This window comes from Astatotilapia calliptera, chromosome 23 (assembly GCF_900246225.1).
Source record: "Astatotilapia calliptera chromosome 23, fAstCal1.2, whole genome shotgun sequence".
Lineage (NCBI taxonomy): Eukaryota > Metazoa > Chordata > Actinopteri > Cichliformes > Cichlidae > Astatotilapia > Astatotilapia calliptera.
Genome location: NC_039323.1, coordinates 13,456,904 through 13,472,547, shown reverse-complemented (window position 1 = coordinate 13,472,547; position 15,644 = coordinate 13,456,904). Strand labels below are relative to the sequence as shown.

General features: G+C 41.5%; 3 protein-coding genes across 5 annotated transcripts; 1 reads left to right on the top strand and 2 right to left on the bottom strand.

The window, feature by feature from the left end:
• Positions 1 to 264: 264 nt before the first annotated feature.
• agxta (alanine--glyoxylate and serine--pyruvate aminotransferase a) lies at positions 265 to 4,320 on the bottom strand. The gene is made up of 11 exons (XM_026158338.1): positions 3,981 to 4,320; positions 3,654 to 3,846; positions 2,890 to 2,954; positions 2,698 to 2,798; positions 2,552 to 2,622; positions 2,379 to 2,463; positions 2,198 to 2,296; positions 2,037 to 2,106; positions 792 to 887; positions 565 to 693; positions 265 to 468 (listed from the first exon to the last, which is right to left on the bottom strand). The coding sequence occupies exons 1-11, from the start codon at positions 4,137 to 4,139 to the stop codon at positions 361 to 363; spliced, it is 1,176 nt and encodes a 391-aa protein (XP_026014123.1). The 5' UTR covers positions 4,140 to 4,320; the 3' UTR covers positions 265 to 360.
• A 901-nt stretch (positions 4,321 to 5,221) lies between these two features.
• Positions 5,222 to 9,216, bottom strand: LOC113016934 (allantoinase, mitochondrial). Of its 3 annotated transcripts, none has more exons than XM_026160138.1 (11): positions 8,939 to 9,215; positions 8,637 to 8,788; positions 8,045 to 8,159; positions 7,786 to 7,932; positions 7,609 to 7,654; positions 7,377 to 7,470; positions 7,040 to 7,226; positions 6,803 to 6,941; positions 5,617 to 5,789; positions 5,517 to 5,549; positions 5,222 to 5,417 (listed from the first exon to the last, which is right to left on the bottom strand). In XM_026160138.1, exons 1-11 carry the CDS (start codon positions 9,083 to 9,085, stop codon positions 5,268 to 5,270), a joined length of 1,383 nt encoding a protein of 460 aa, XP_026015923.1. In that variant the 5' UTR covers positions 9,086 to 9,215; the 3' UTR covers positions 5,222 to 5,267. The 3 variants fall into 3 exon arrangements, with proteins under 3 accessions (XP_026015923.1, XP_026015925.1, XP_026015924.1); XM_026160140.1 differs by having other exon boundaries at positions 5,381 to 5,443; positions 8,939 to 9,216; XM_026160139.1 differs by having other exon boundaries at positions 5,381 to 5,443; positions 5,517 to 5,789; positions 8,939 to 9,216.
• A 607-nt stretch (positions 9,217 to 9,823) lies between these two features.
• Positions 9,824 to 15,637, top strand: LOC113016982 (tetratricopeptide repeat protein 39C-like). The gene is made up of 6 exons (XM_026160229.1): positions 9,824 to 10,529; positions 11,272 to 11,320; positions 12,155 to 12,283; positions 12,731 to 12,845; positions 13,972 to 14,332; positions 15,295 to 15,637. The coding sequence occupies exons 1-6, from the start codon at positions 10,384 to 10,386 to the stop codon at positions 15,563 to 15,565; spliced, it is 1,071 nt and encodes a 356-aa protein (XP_026016014.1). The 5' UTR covers positions 9,824 to 10,383; the 3' UTR covers positions 15,566 to 15,637.
• The last annotated feature ends 7 nt before the right edge of the window (positions 15,638 to 15,644 follow it).

Here is a 15,644-nt window from a genome sequence, read left to right as displayed (position 1 = left end):
TTTTTCTGATAGTATGGAGGGAAATAATCTGTTTCACTCCCTTTGACACGATGAATGAAATTAATCATTAATTCCTAGTTAAATAATTATATATATATATTTATTAAATTATAGCCTATTGATACGTTGGTTTGTTCTGTGAATGAACACAGCAAAAACAAAAGACCATAAAGCAGATGGGAGGGGGTGGAATAGGTTGTTTCCCATTAACAGAGACTGTCATGACAAGTTACTGTATTGTTAAAAATGTACTTAACTGCAATATATGTATGTATTTAACTTTAATATTTAACTGCGCAACCACATGAGCACCAGATTTCATCCTTATGGGAAAATGATCTTTACAGCATTAGACACGTGTTACACTTTGCTCTTGTGACAGTGTTTCAGAGCATCTTTCAGTGCTGCCAGCACCATATCGACGTTCTCCCTGCTGCTGTTACATCCCATCAGTCCCACGCGGAGCACCTGGAAAACGACAAAAACATCCAATGTAAAACACACAGGCAGGAACAAATGTGTTTGGATGATGCATATTGGCACTCGATCATCATTTTCTCCTACCAAACCAACTGATGGTCCGAGCCCCCCAGAAATCTCCAGATTGTGTGTTTTCATTATGAAGCTTGTGATCTCTTTCCAGTCATATCCATAAGGAGCAACAATTGTAGTGACTGTTGGTAGCCTCAGACGCTGTAACAAACAGCTCATTATTTAATCTTATATAAGAAAGAGCTGCAAGCTTGATGTAAATTCCCATACAGATTATTATGATTATTCTAAAAACTTACCTTTTCTTTGACAAAAAGCTTGAGACCCATGCTCTCCAGGCCAGCATGGAAATATTCGGCTACCTTCAGATGTCGTTCCCATGAATTCTCCAAACCCTTAAAAAAAATTGAATTATAGAATTAAAGCTAAAAAATTCACAGACAATTCGCAGACACTAGGGAGCTGCAAGTCCTTTACTCATCAACCATATCTCAATTTTCAGAGTACTGATCACAAAAGTGTGCTCTACAGCTGTGCTGTGAAGCTGCATGTTCAGCTAAATTCTAATGCTGGATGACATGAATATTTAACAGGGGAAAGTGTTTCATGTTCACTCTTAGACTAGTGTGTTAGCACTTTTCATATTAGCATTAGGCACACAATACCAAGTCTGGTGGGAATGTCACGTTGTTGGTATTCCAATCAAAGCAGTGGATAAATTAAATTTTGGCCTGATAACTGTTGGAGACTATAGAAATATAACGATCCTAAAGTTGGTAGGATTAATTCTCTGAACATGATCATCAGTACAAGGCTGAAATATTTTAGCCTGCACAAAAGCCAAACATTTGTTCACTCATTAATTAATTATCTATTAATGAATTCATACACTACCGTGTGGCTGTTTTGACAAATTGCCCCTGACATCAACACTCTTGGGATCACTTAACCAAGTAAACCCCTCCACCATAGATCTAGAAAGCTGTGGTGGTTTGGGCATCTAACTACAAAAGCCACTTCCCTCTCCTCACCTGAGGAGGTGGCTGAGGGCTGTCTGATCATACCTGCTTAGACTCCTGTCCTGCAACTCAGACTGAGATAAGCAGGATAATAGATATTTTTCCCCCTCTATGGGATTCCCAAGACAGTTACTGAACCACATAGGATCCAGCTGCTTAACTGGAGCTTAACTGTATGGGCCATAAGAAGTGCTCAACTGGTGGGAGGTGTCTGCAGATTTCCTCAACAAACTGAGTTCTGCATCTGCAAAGTTCTGACTGCTGCAGCTGGACTAATTATTCTCTCTTTTTTGATTCAAGAAAAGTGAGGGGTCTATATTTCGCATTCACTCTGCAACTCATCTGTTTAATAAAAGTCAGGATTTTAATTAAAAATGTGACATTTGCTTAGTGACACCAAATGTTTTAGCTGCAGTGCTTTTATCTCAGGTTTCCACAGAGGAGATACGCTCTGTTTCCATTACTGTATTCTGTGCTTCATTAGTTAATTGCATAAAATGTTAAAACTGCAGGCTCATGTCTCACCTCTTCAACAAGGACAGACAAACTTTCCCTCAGAGAGTAAAAAGCAGTGACAGGACCTGTGTGGTGATATCTATGAAAAGAGACAAAGCAATACCAAATGATCTTAGTAATAGGTTAAAAGTGAGCCTGAAACACGGTCCAGTCTGCAGAGAAAGTCTTACACTCTTGATGGCTTTCCATCACATCCCCAGTAGTTTGCCAGCCAACTCAAATCCAAGTAAAATGACACAGGCTTTGTCCTTCGGCTGAAGATTTTTTGGCTGTGGATAAATTTACCTTTAAATACTTATGGTACCCTATTATTCTGAATGAATAAAAATGATAAAAATGTGCAGTTCTTACCATGCTCTCTCACTGAAGGAAATCGGTGCTGTACCTGGTGGAGCATTCAGAACCTTTTGGGAGCCTGTATACAGGATATCTATCTCTAAAAGTACAAACATCGACAGAAAAATCCACATATATTATTTCATAAAATAAAGACTGGAAACATCTGGCAGGATTTTTCAGTGCACCTTGCTGGTCCATGTAAACAGGGGCTCCTCCAATTGATGCCACAGAGTCAACAAGAAACAGGCAGTTATACCTGCAAGCAAATCACAAAACACCTATATCATCTGTCTAGCTGCAGATGTGGTGATGGCAAAGTGCTGTGTCTTACTTATGGCACAGCTGTCCGATGCCATCTAAAGGATGCAAGACTCCCGTAGAAGATTCTCCGTGTGCCACAAAGAGCAGCGCAGGTCTGTGTTTGGATAAAGCCTGCGGTGAGATAACAGTGTGATTACACAAGTGGCAGCAGTGACAGAAATGATTAAAGTAGCCTGATAACTGGAGCATCAGGAAACAATACCTTTTCCATCTCTTCAATAGTGAAGCAGCCACCAGGAGGAGCCACTATAGTGTTTACTCTCGCACCTGCAGGTTTGATACACATGCGTTTTTCTTAATTAACTGTTTTTTTAATTACACCAATGAAAGCCACCTTAAAAAGACAGCAGCAGTAATACTCTGTATTTTTATCATCAAATCCTGTGGAAAGACCTATGGGAGATTATTTAATTATGTTCCACAATGCTCCGTTATTTTCCTAAAAGTCAGTCTAATGCACTGCCTGACATGTTCGTTACTGTGGACATGCTGCAAATACTAGAGCAGCTAATGAGTATTCACCATAGACTGCATATATGGCTCATGGTTCCCTTATTGTATGACCTCAGTAAAAACCTTTCTCAGGAGATTATAGGTTCAGCTGCTAGCACAACATTAAGTTAATGTTTTAAACAGCTATGATGGCGTCTGTGAAAATGTTCAGCTTGACTTGCAGTGTGCTTTGGTGTCATGCATGTTGTGCCTGTCACAATTTGTGTAACCTGGAACTCACACAATGGCCCGGGTGGAGGCACAGTTGCGTGAGAGAGACAGTTTCTTAGGCGATTTCAGAGATTAGCAGATGGCACACATCAACTTTGCTGTACATTTGGAAAAGGCGTAAGGCGAAAGTATTCCACAGCAAAAGCTCTTTTTGAACAGTGCCCATCTGTTGTAGGAAATTATATTTTTGAATTTGGTTATCTTCCAGGATTTGTTAGGTACAAATGATACAATGAGCCTTACCTATCCTCTCTGCCATCTCAGCTGCTCTCTCCCCCCAGATTCCATTCACAGCTACAAGCACGCTTTCCCCGGGCTCCACTGCATTGAAGATGGCGCACTCCATAGCACTGTGGCCGGTGCCACTCACAGCTAGAGTCATTTTGTTTTGAGTCTGGAACATATACTGGATCCCACTCTTGATGTCGTTCATTATCTGTAATTGAAAAAGTTTGGTGTAACGAGTAGCGATCTATCTGATGTTAGAACCATTCCCAATCTTTGTCTAGCACAGACAGCATGCAACCCAAATATAGATCCTAGTCATTGGTGTTAAACCTCTGAAGTTACCTCGAATATCTCTGGATGCATGTGTCCAATGACAGGGTTAGCACCAGCCTCCAAGATCCGTGAAGGGACGTTTGAAGGTCCTGGTCCAAACATGTGACGATAGGGAACAGTCAGAGGTTTCTGCAGGCATTTTGGTGGCGGTACAGAGATGGACGACATCTTCCCAGCAGTGTAACAAGCAAAACAAAACCGCAAAGAGCCGTGGAACCAGAGAAACCACACCTCAGCTTAACACACCTCTCTTTCTGACCAGTGAGCACCACAGGTCAGAAGACCATCATAACATGTTCTGCTTTTATCTTTCTCTTCTTATGTCAACACTTGTTGGTCTCTCTGTGTAATGAGCTCGTGTAGTTTGATTTGTTCTCATTTTTCAAGATAAGCAAGTGATCCTGCATGTCCCGAGATGTTAATCATTGACCACCAACTGAGTCTCAGGTTTAACTATTAAACTGCAGTGTTCCTAAAACATTAACAGAGTTTGTTTGTTTGCTAAAAAAAAAAAAATCACTTTGTAAGATGATATTTTAAATGCATTAATGAACCTTAATTAAATCTATTACATCTCGGGTCATTAAGAACCCAACAATTCTCTCATAAGGAAATAGTTGATGAGGAGAAACTCATTTTTAACAGGATGAAATCTCCTGTTAAAACAAGACTCACAGTGGACAGCCTTCTACTTTTAAATATCCTAGGAACCACAATCAAATCAGCAGTCTGTGAGTAAAGTGCTCTATTGGGAGAGTATGGCCCTTTAAGATTTGTCATTATTCAAGACCTTGTATGTGAGGAGAAGGATTTTAAATTAGATTCTGGATTTAACAGGGAGCCAATGAAAGGAAGCCCATATGGGAGAAATATGCTCTCACTTTACTCCCTGTCAGTCCTTTCACTGCAACATTTTGGATCATCTGAAGGCTTTTCAGGGAGCTTTTAGGACAACCTGATAATAATGAATTACAGCAGTCCAGCATAGAATTAATAAATGCATGAGCTAGTTTTTCAGCGTCACTCTGAGAAAGGATGTTCCTAATTTTAGAGATAGTGCACAGATGAAAGCTTTTGCTTGAGTATTCTTTTGAAGTAAATATGCGGCATCGTAATTACATTTTTCTGTGCAGTTAAAATGCTAAAGTTCAGCAGAAGTTTTAGTTTTTTAAATGACCCTTAGGCCAGTTTTTGTTTTCCATTATTATGAGGTCAATAACTTTTTAACCATCACTCAGTGAGAATCAGTGGTGAATTGAATATTTGAGGTTTATTATGACAGCTTGTCATTGTGCTTCACAGTTGGGCCTGATTTGTCTTCTGAGGGATGAGGAGATGCTTCCCCAGAGGTTCGGCGCAGAAGCTGCCATCTTCGTACACGAGCCGTCCCCTCAGGATGGTGGCGCGCACGGCCCCTTGCAGTTTGAGGCCAAGGTAAGGAGTCAGCTGATTGCACAGTCACAAACAGCAAACTGTTATACAAACAACACTCGTCAACTCATCATACAGTGTTTATGTTAAAATTTTCTCAGTGATTGTATTTACCTTGTTTTTATGATGTATGTTTTCTTCTTGAATCTGTGAAACACAGCAAAGGATGAAAGACATCTGCCTCAGGATATGATGACTGTTTATGGTTTCTTACCTCAAACTCTCTCTCTGGGTCCCACACGACCAAGTCGGCATCATAACTGGGGGCAAGGCAGCCCTTCCGGCTGTCGAGGCAACACAGCTGAGCTGTTTTTTGGCTCAGGAGCCTCACAACATCAGGGAGCTGAAAACCTCGTTTACTGGCTGAACTCCAGAACAGAGACAAGCCTGAAAACGATGAGAGTAATAAAGAAGATCACTGAGAACTGAACTGAGACTAATCAAATCAGAGTTTTTCCACTCCTTAATTCTATTTGTCCTTTAATAATAAGATTGTATGAGGCGAAACACTGCGTATCACTGTCACGAGACGTGTTGGTGTCACACTTTGACCGCTCTCTCACTGAGGCAGAACAGTAAATGATTGCTTTAAACTGGAACTCGTTCATGTTTACCTTCCTGTGAACTTTGACTGACTGTCAGTGATTGTCAAAAGCATTATGGGGATATGTGGGGGCAGGGGGCAGCTAATCCAACCCAAAAGAAAAGAAGCATATCCCTGTAATATTCCACGGATTAGAATTCATTTGTAATCCATCCATCCATTTTCTTCTGCTTATCTCATTCAGGGTCGGGGGGTTGGAGCCTAACCCAGCTGTCATACAGTGAGAGGCAGATTACACCCTGGACAGGTCACCAGTCTGTCAGAGGGCTAACACACAGAGACATCATCTCTTCTATTCATATCAAGTGGTTGATTCTCACTAGAGCGTTCACTATTATACGAGGTACTATAAAAGTGCTGAAAGTGCTGTGATTATAATTGTATTGTCTGAAACACTACGTTATGTTGCAGTAGTTGAGTAGAATAGTTTCGCCATCTGCAGTTACTATTGATGCGAATGCCTGTTAACAATTCACATTACTGTCATCCAAATACAGTTTTGGCATTTGGTCTTTCCATTGCACCAAACAAATACTTGGAAAGTTGCAGCAAGACCTCCTCAGGATACAGAACAGATCACGCATCTGACATGACATTAATTATGGAGGAGAGAGGCTTGCTGAGGCAGCAGTAACTGCAGGCAGGTGGCATCAACTTTGCCGGTATGATATGCAGAAAGGGTTGATGTAGGCTGCTGAGGTCCCGGGACCGTGGCAGACATTAAGGTCTGCCTGCCTTTTTGATAGTTGCTACTGAATATTAAATATTCTGCATTTGTGTTTGGACGAGTCAGTACCAAACTGTAAAGAAGAAATCCCTCCCCAAGCCTGTGTGAAGTCTCCACTGTCCAGTTTCTTCAAGTCGGTGGTGCAGGGGGAGTGGTCTGAGACCACCATGTCAATCTGTCCAGCTTTCAGCGCAGACCATAGCTGCTCCTGGTGGGGAAAAAAAAAAATTCAGTCAGAGAGTAGCTTTTTGTTGTTGTTTGCTGAAAATAGTCAACTTTGTGTCTTCTGTACATATGATTGTTTACTCGGTTAACAGATCCTCTGATGGGTGGGCAGCACTTAAATTGCGTGGCCCCTGCAGGTATGTCTTCTGCACACAGGCTGAGATAGTGGTGGGTGGTCTCCACAGTCAGAGGAGCTCCAGCCTGCCGTGCTTCCTCAATCAGTTTCAGTGGCTTTGCAGAAGACAAGTGAACTATGTGGCAGCGAACCCTGGAGCAGGGATATTATAAGAAACATCAGTGTCTCCCTTTGGTTGATTTTCTTATGGAATGACTCTATTTTTTCCTGCTACAAACAGAACCTATACAAATATATGAACTATGATATTATGGTTATTCGTTAACATGATGATTTTCTCACCTGTACTGCAGGCAAAGCTCTGTGACAACACGAATAGCTTCGGTTTCCATGACGTCTGGCCTGGACCGCAAGAAGGTGGAGTACTGGCAAGGGTCTAACATGGGGTTGGGTAAGAAAATATCAGTGTTTATTAGTGTAAAAACAAATAAAAAGGATAAAGGATGAATGAATTTTGGACACTGACTACATTATATTTTTAAGTATTTTCATAAAACACTGTAATGATTGTTACCACCAGTCTCTCCTTTTCCTTCCCAAACGTCCCTCTCTGCATGAAACTGGAGGAGACAGGAGAAAAAGGCTTATTTTTTTATTTCATCTGGCAATGTTCTGTGTGCAAACTAAAGGCAAATCACACACAGAGTAAGAGAACTTAATGTTACGTAAGATGTTTTGGTTTGTAAATTACCAGCAGGACGCTTCCTGTGCCTTGCAGCTGCTTCATGGCTGTATGTAGATCGCTGTCATTTACATGGGGGAACTCATCCACCCCGCTATGGATGAGAAAACACTTGAAGCCAGCCACTCCAGCCTGGATCATTGGACGTAGATGGAGCTGCAAGGAGACATTCATGGAGCGTTTTCTTTAGTCTTGATTTTTTGTGTTTGCTTTTTTACAACCTGGCCTGTTTGTAGAGTTCATCATGCTAAAGCTGTGCACACATTACCTGATTGCCAGGGACCACGCCTCCCCAGAAGGCTACATCCACAAAACACTTCCCTGTTGCCTCCCGCAGCTTCTCGTGAAAATTTCCAAGAGTTGTGGTGGGAGGGATGCTGTTTCTGTGTGAATAACAAAGGCCTGATGAGAGCTTCATGTCTACTGTTTAAAAATAATCTTTCTAAAATGGTCCCAGGCCAAAGCCAAAAATCTTTTCAGCCATAGAATAAAACATAAAACTGATAAAGACGACATGTTACGTTACTATTACTTTTTTCATTATTTGTGCTATATTTAACCCGTCAGGCAAGACTGCATCGTTATGTTTTGTTTTCTAGCTTTAAACTTTTTCCAGTTACCCTAAACTCATTCACTGTAAGTATAATTCTTAGAATAAAGTGTTGCTCACAAATAAAAATTTCAGCCTTGACATTTTAAACCAAGCCATTGACGTACAGTGCTTCTCAGATTCATTTTGATGTTTGCCTGAGGAAAACAACATTTATTTTGCAGTCTGTTTACCCTGCACGCTCTGCCAGTGACCTTGTCTGATCAGACTGCAGGGACTGATTTCTGAATTGGTGAAGTCTCCAACTTACAGCGGCATGTCCACAATCGTCGTCACCCCTCCGGCTGCTGCAGCTCTGGTGGCGGTCCAGAAACCCTCCCAGGAGGTACGGCCTGGTTCATTCACGTGAACGTGGCAGTCTACAATGCCTGGCATCACCACGCTGTCACCCACATCCAGCACCTTCCAACCACAGAAAAGTTTTTTAAACAATGCAATGAATCAAGCATCTGAGAGAAATAAGATCTTCAGGAGTGTTAAATCAGTGAATTACAATTTTACAGACAGGCGAATTATCCTGAGCAGTGTTCTGAGAAGTGAGACCCAGCTTACCTGACAGGCCACATCCTCAGAAAAGCTGCAGCTCGAGACTATTTCATGTATCTTCCCATCCTTTATAACTACAACTGCAGGACGTACTTTGTCACCATCCAGCACCCTCGTACTCCTCACAGCACTGACTGTTGATCCGAGTTCCATGTTTCTTTTTTATTGACTGTTATTGAGTTGAGTACCCTAGACTCTCACTAATATTCCTCTGAACTCTAGATAAAATCTGAGCAGCTCAGTTGCCCTATGTGGAGGCACAACCCTCTACTGAACGGGCTTATTGACCTTTGTTTGGCCACGTGACATGCAGGGCCAGTCATGCACGGTTTGTATGAAATTTCACAAGTAGGACCATAAAATATACTGATTCTAGAGGACATATGACAAATTGTGAGCATGTTGAGTGGTGTCTGATACTGCATGTACTAATACTGATACTTTTTCTTTTAAAGGCATTTTCATACTTCATGTTTGAGACAGATTTTTTTCAGCTCCATTTAAATATTTCATTTAACATATTTCAGGGGGCTTATTTGAATGTCTGAATATAGTATAGTAATAGATATGATGACCAATATCACTTTTAAAATTAATTCAATTAAACTTTATTTATATAACGAAAACCACAACAGGAGTCATCTCAAGGCACTTTATACTGTAAGGTAAAAGGGCTACAATAATCTATTATTTGTTTGATCGTATTTTACAATGAAACGGATTTAACTAAAAAATGTAGATTTACACTTTTTTTTTTAACCGAATCAGTTTTGAGCACACATCCGCGCCGATTCTGACAAGTATTTAAAAAAAATAAAAATCTCGTGCGCAAATCCGACAGATGTGATCCTCCTCACCTGTCATCACTGCAGCCTGCTGCTGGCTTTGGCTGTCTGTGGGCGTGGGGTGAGTGTGAGGGATGGAGGCTGACAGGATTCAGCTTGAGCAAGCCTCGCCTCCCCTCATCCCTTCATCCTCCCGGCGATGCGCTGTGCGTTATGACGCCAGGCCGTTTGACGAGCGCATTACGTGGGGCTGTCAGAGCAGCACAGCAGCCGCGTTATGTAATGCATCGGGTGTTGCTGCACGGATCTCAAGATCTGGAGGAAAACTGACGGATGGCTGATTTGGTAACAAATAACCGCGTGCCGGCGTTTGACTGAGCTTACAACTACAATGCTAACTGTAAACTGTAGGAGTGCAGTGTGATAGAGCCTGACTGGGACATCGGTGCCCATCCCTGAGGTGCACAGACGTCTGGAGCCTGCGGAAGCTGCACATCTTTTTTTTTTTTTTTCTTTAGCCGGCCGCTGGCGCGTCTCTGTTCAACGTGTTCTCTTATCTCAGTGGAAATAAACCAATGCGGGTTTGGCTGAGGGAAGAAACAACATCGTCTTTTGTTCTTTATTGCGTTGGTTTGAGCCAACAGCCGCTGAGCTGTGGTATAAACAATGGCGGGTCCCGAGCAGTCCCAGCAGCAGCAGCAGGTAGAGGAGAAGGCAGAGCACATAGATGATGCTGAGATGGCTCTGCAAGGCATTAACATGCTGCTCAACAACGGCTTCAAGGAAAGCGACGAGCTGTTCAGGAGATACAGGTAATTATTTTGCGCATTAATCGCTGCAATCTTGCTGAAGTCTACAATTTAGTGACATTTTTTAAGTCTGAAACACTATATACACAGTACAGTATGTCCCTATGGATCCACATATACCTCAAACGGAAGAATATTTTTTAAAGAACTTTACTATCTTTGAGGATCTGTCTGATTTATGTCACCACCTTTAAAATGGAAGTCATAGCACTAGAGTTGAAATTAAGAAACCAGGTGACAGATATAACAAGTTAAGAAATCAAAGAAAATGTTAAACGATGTCAGTTACTTTATTACTGTATTTTCTATCATGAAAGTATTTGGTGATTTTGTAGTACATTGTAATAAATGTAAATCAGTTTAAATGTATTTTAACTTATTGGTCGAGATAAAACATTTTGGGATTTCAGCTTTAGCTCTGAAGAGTCGTGAAGGATAAAGGATATTTTTTCTGGCACAACAGATTAATGATACTTGTTTGTTGCAGCCCTACGTGGCCTCGCTAAATGTATGCACTGAGACACTTGCATTTTTCTCCTTGCATGTCAGACAGATAGTCCTTGGCAGCGGTCATGACAGCTTAAGATGAGACTTGTTTCTGCTCTGTTTGTGCCAACAGAAAAAGTTACTGTCTGCAGCTCCTTTTAAAAATGTTCATCTTGGTTTTGCAGGACACCCCAAAAATACACAAAAAGCATAATAAAGATTTTTTTTTCTTGTTCTCTGGTTTTTTGTTTCTTCACAGGGGCCAGAGCCCATTGATGAGCTTTGGGGCCAGTTTTGTCAGCTTTCTGGTGAGTTTTCTTAGCCAGTAGTCCAAAAAAGTTGGTAGAAAAAATAGCAATGCACTGAAAGAGGTGTGAAAGATGCAAGAGTAGAGTTAAAATAATGGCCATCCCATCGCAGTTCACCCAGGTATTAGGACCTCATTGTCACCACTACATCCTCTCCTTTGATTTGCTTTTAAATCCATTAACATAATGGATGCTTCCTCCTCTCAAGATCAGCATCACTCTTGCAGTGAAGCACATTACTGAAATGCTTCAATAATGGCAGAAGGAGATTTTTCACAGCATGGTTGTCACACACACACACACTCACAGACACTGCTGTGTCACTCCCACTCGTGTCGACACTCGCACAGCATGATGTCATCCTCTGTCCCCAGATGCTAAATGGCCCTGAAGGCTGTTGGGGGTGCTGACATCTGACCAATCATTGCAGGCACTCACACATGCCCAGTGGCATTTAATGCATCATGCATAATATTATTACAAGCTAGTATAAAACCACAAAATTAATTTCTTATGTCAATGTAAGAAATTATTCTTGTTTTATATTTAGCATTTCACCCTGTGTGTGTATTCTGCTGGGCTGCATCTTTTCAGCCATCCCAAACACAGCTGCACAGATGTCACCGTGTTCCTCCATTCATTATTTTGTAGAAAGAGCCCTTTGTCCTTTCCTGCTTTTAAAGCTATTACATAATGCTCCTTCACTCTTAGATTGTAAGCTAGCTAATGCATAAAAATGCCTTACAAAACAATACAAATTCATATCAAGATAGTACTAATGTGAAGCAATGAAATATCACCAGACAAGGACTTTTTTCCTGCCTTTCACTGCAGAATGCCATGATGACATTTGAGGAGGAGAAGATGCAGACTGCCTGTGATGATCTGAGGACCACTGAGAAACTGTGTGAGAGCGACAGCGCTGGAGTCATAGAGACAATCAGGAACAAGATTAAAAAGAGTGTAAGTGCAACGCTATTAAAAAAAAGGAAGAATTCAAAGTGTATATTATAGGACTTTCTGGAGGGCGCTGAAAAAAAACTGTAGACAAAACTGATAAGAGAGCTTCCATTACATTTGGGGCTGAACTGAAATCCAGAGATACTGTTAGTACAGATTTAGATGGATTCCACTGTTGCTGGCATCTTCTTGTATCACGGGCGGTACAGGCTGCAATCCAGATAACTATGTTAGGATCCTCAGCTTTAGGCGTAATGATGCAGGCAGCAATGAGATCATGCCAAACTCACTCGCAGATTCAATTAGTACTCCTGGGAAATTTAATCAACAAACTGGGTGAGGAGTGGAGGGTCATTCAGGAAACTCCCCGTCCCTCATGCCTGCCAACCGCTGGGGAAACGAGATGCATGCTGGCAACTAAAGACGTGTGCCTGTGTGTGCGTGTTACAGATGGACTCTCAACGGTCCGGCGTTGTTGTCGTGGACCGCCTGCAGAGACAGATAATCGTCGCCGACTGCCAAGTATACCTTGCTGTGCTCTCTTTTGTCAAACAGGAACTCTCAGGTAATAAACAAAGAACCATCACAAGCCGGTATGATCTGAATCTGCATCATTCATGAAGTAAACCAGTGTGTGGGAAAGTGGGGGGTTAGATTGCTGTTGGTCTATCATGACTAGGTTTGCTTGATTGTTGAACTTGTACTTGACATTATAATTCTGATTATTTTGCATGATTCATTAACTTAACGAACCTGTGGGATGTTCTTGAACTTTAAATTTAACTCAAGTGAAAAGCTAAGAGAGGTGCAAGTGGTGACAGACACAGGGTTGGATGTTAGTGCCCTCAGAGGAAGAATCTTGTTGTTTTGGTTAGTAAAGCCTGTCCTGCAAGTGCAGTAGATGGTCCATGCTTGTCCACGACCTTCAGTGTAAGTGTCTTACACCGGAGGTCAGGCAGCAGACTCACCTGCCTTGGCGAATCTGTATAATAGCATAGATCAGAGTGATGGAGATTTGTCACCAAACACCCACTTACTCATATGAGTTTTGTTTTAAAAAGTGTTAAGCGATTAATGAAATAATAACACAGAAATTCAGCTCAATGGTTCTCAGGTGATCCTCATTTCTTATGTAATTTGCCGCCTGAAAGATGTGAGAGTGCAAATGTCTGATTCTGTCAAGATTAGACGTTCAAAGATCTGTAGCACGGAGTCTGTGTAATATCCATGTGAGACTGTGTGAGATAGTGCAAGTAACTGGAGAGTTCACAGTGATTAAATTGTCATCTTTTGTCCTGTTCTCCTGCACACTCTACCAGCTTCTTCTGATTCTCAGCATTTTTGTTACAGATCATACACCAGCAGTGTATTTCCAGTATTTCCAGCAGTGAGAATCTTGCTACAGCAAACTAAATGAAGTATAGTTGTTTCTGGTCTGAAATTGACACAATTTGGCACTTAATAAAGTTAAATATTGAGTAAATGGTAAGAATTTATAGTCAGGCCTAAGACTTATTTTCATGGATGGGTTGTTGCAATCAGTTAGATAAATTAGCAATAAATTCAAAACCATAACAGAAGATTTAGAGTTTTTTATAGTTGTCTTCTGGGTTTCTGGGTTTGTTCTTCCACCTCAGCATGTCGGTGCAGAGCGTCCTCCAAAATATCTTATTTCCTGTTTCCACTGACAGCGTATATCAAAGGAGGCTGGATTCTCCGTAAGGCTTGGAAAATGTACAATAAGTGCCACAGCGACATCAGCCAGCTGCAGGACGCCTATCAGCGGAGGTCCTCTGGGAACCAGGACTCCCTCTCAGCAGACAACGCCAACCACAATACACCCGTGGAGAATGGTGTCACAGCCGAAGCCCTGGACCGCCTCAAGGGCTCAGTCAGCTTCGGTTACGGCCTCTTCCACCTGTGCATCTCCATGGTACCGCCACACCTGCTCAAGATTATCAACCTGCTGGGTTTCCCTGGGGACCGACTCCAGGGCCTCTCCTCCCTTATGTATGCAAGCGAGAGCAAGGACATGAAGGCCCCTCTAGCTACGTGAGTGAGCGGAGGTCTTACCGTTTATTACATCAGGCTCATTTCTACAGCAGGAACTCAGAGCAGAAGTTTTATATGTGAGCAGCTCCCTAATCTGCTGTTTCAGACCCTCTAATTCCATTGCAGAAAAGGACGATCCATAAAACTAAACTGAGGTGACATATTTTGTTAGTTTAAACAACATAAATATTAACAACAATAAAGGGAACAGAGATGGTTGATGGTTGATATCTGATGGTGACATTTCAGTGTAAAAATACTGCTATTTGAGCAATGCAGCTGCTGTTCTTCATCATCTTTTAGAAATGTTTTGTGCAACAAGCAAACAGTGCAGTTTTTCATCGGCACTCAGAAGTACCTTCATCTAAGCATGTACCCTTTCCCTTTTTTAAAAAAACAATCCTGAAGAGGTCCAGTGGAGGCAGTTACTGTTACTCAAACAGCATGCAAAGATGCCTGCATCCCTAAAATGGCCCACAAGTTCCTGCGGTAGAAAATGACCTTTAGGATAATAATATTATTATTATTAATAATAATAATAAACAAATTAGGAATTGCTGAGTGGTTCTTAATGGTTGTGTTTAAGCTTAATTACTTGTTAATTATAGCATATAGTAAAAGATCGTCACATACGAGTTCTTCTTTTCCCCCTCTTCTAAATTTAAAACAGTCTCACCAACGGTCATTTAACAGCTATTTTGTGGTTTTTGATTACATAACATAGAGCTTGTTAGCCAATCAGGGTCCTATCTTCACCCTGGAAAAAGCAGCTGATAATAGAGTCTCACTAATAGGTTTATTTGAGAGCTGCGTGTCAGCTTTGGGAATTAATTTTTAATCTCAAATTTTAAGCCACATTGACAAGACGTTTATAAGCTTAATTCCATTTCAGAGATTTAGACTGAAGTAGTGAGAACTGTTATCTGACCACCCTGGGCTCAATCTCCTGTTTTGTTGCTCAGGTTGGCCCTCTTGTGGTACCACACCGTAGTGCTGCCTTTCTTTGCTCTGGAGGGCTCGGATACGCATGCAGGGCTGCTGGAAGCTAAAGCTATTCTGCAGAGAAAGTCGGTGGTTTACCCCAACTCCTCTCTTTTCATGTTCTTTAAAGGACGAGTCCAAAGGCTAGAGGTATGTAACCTTTCGGTAATGGTCAGCGACAGATCAGTCAGCAAGTCCATATTAGCTGCAGATAGTTTATTTGTGTTGCGCTCCATGAGAAATACACAGTAGACAAAACATTCTTCACTGTAGTAGAGTATGAAAAATATCATTCACCTCTCTGTGTTTTCAGCACATGCACTTAATATGC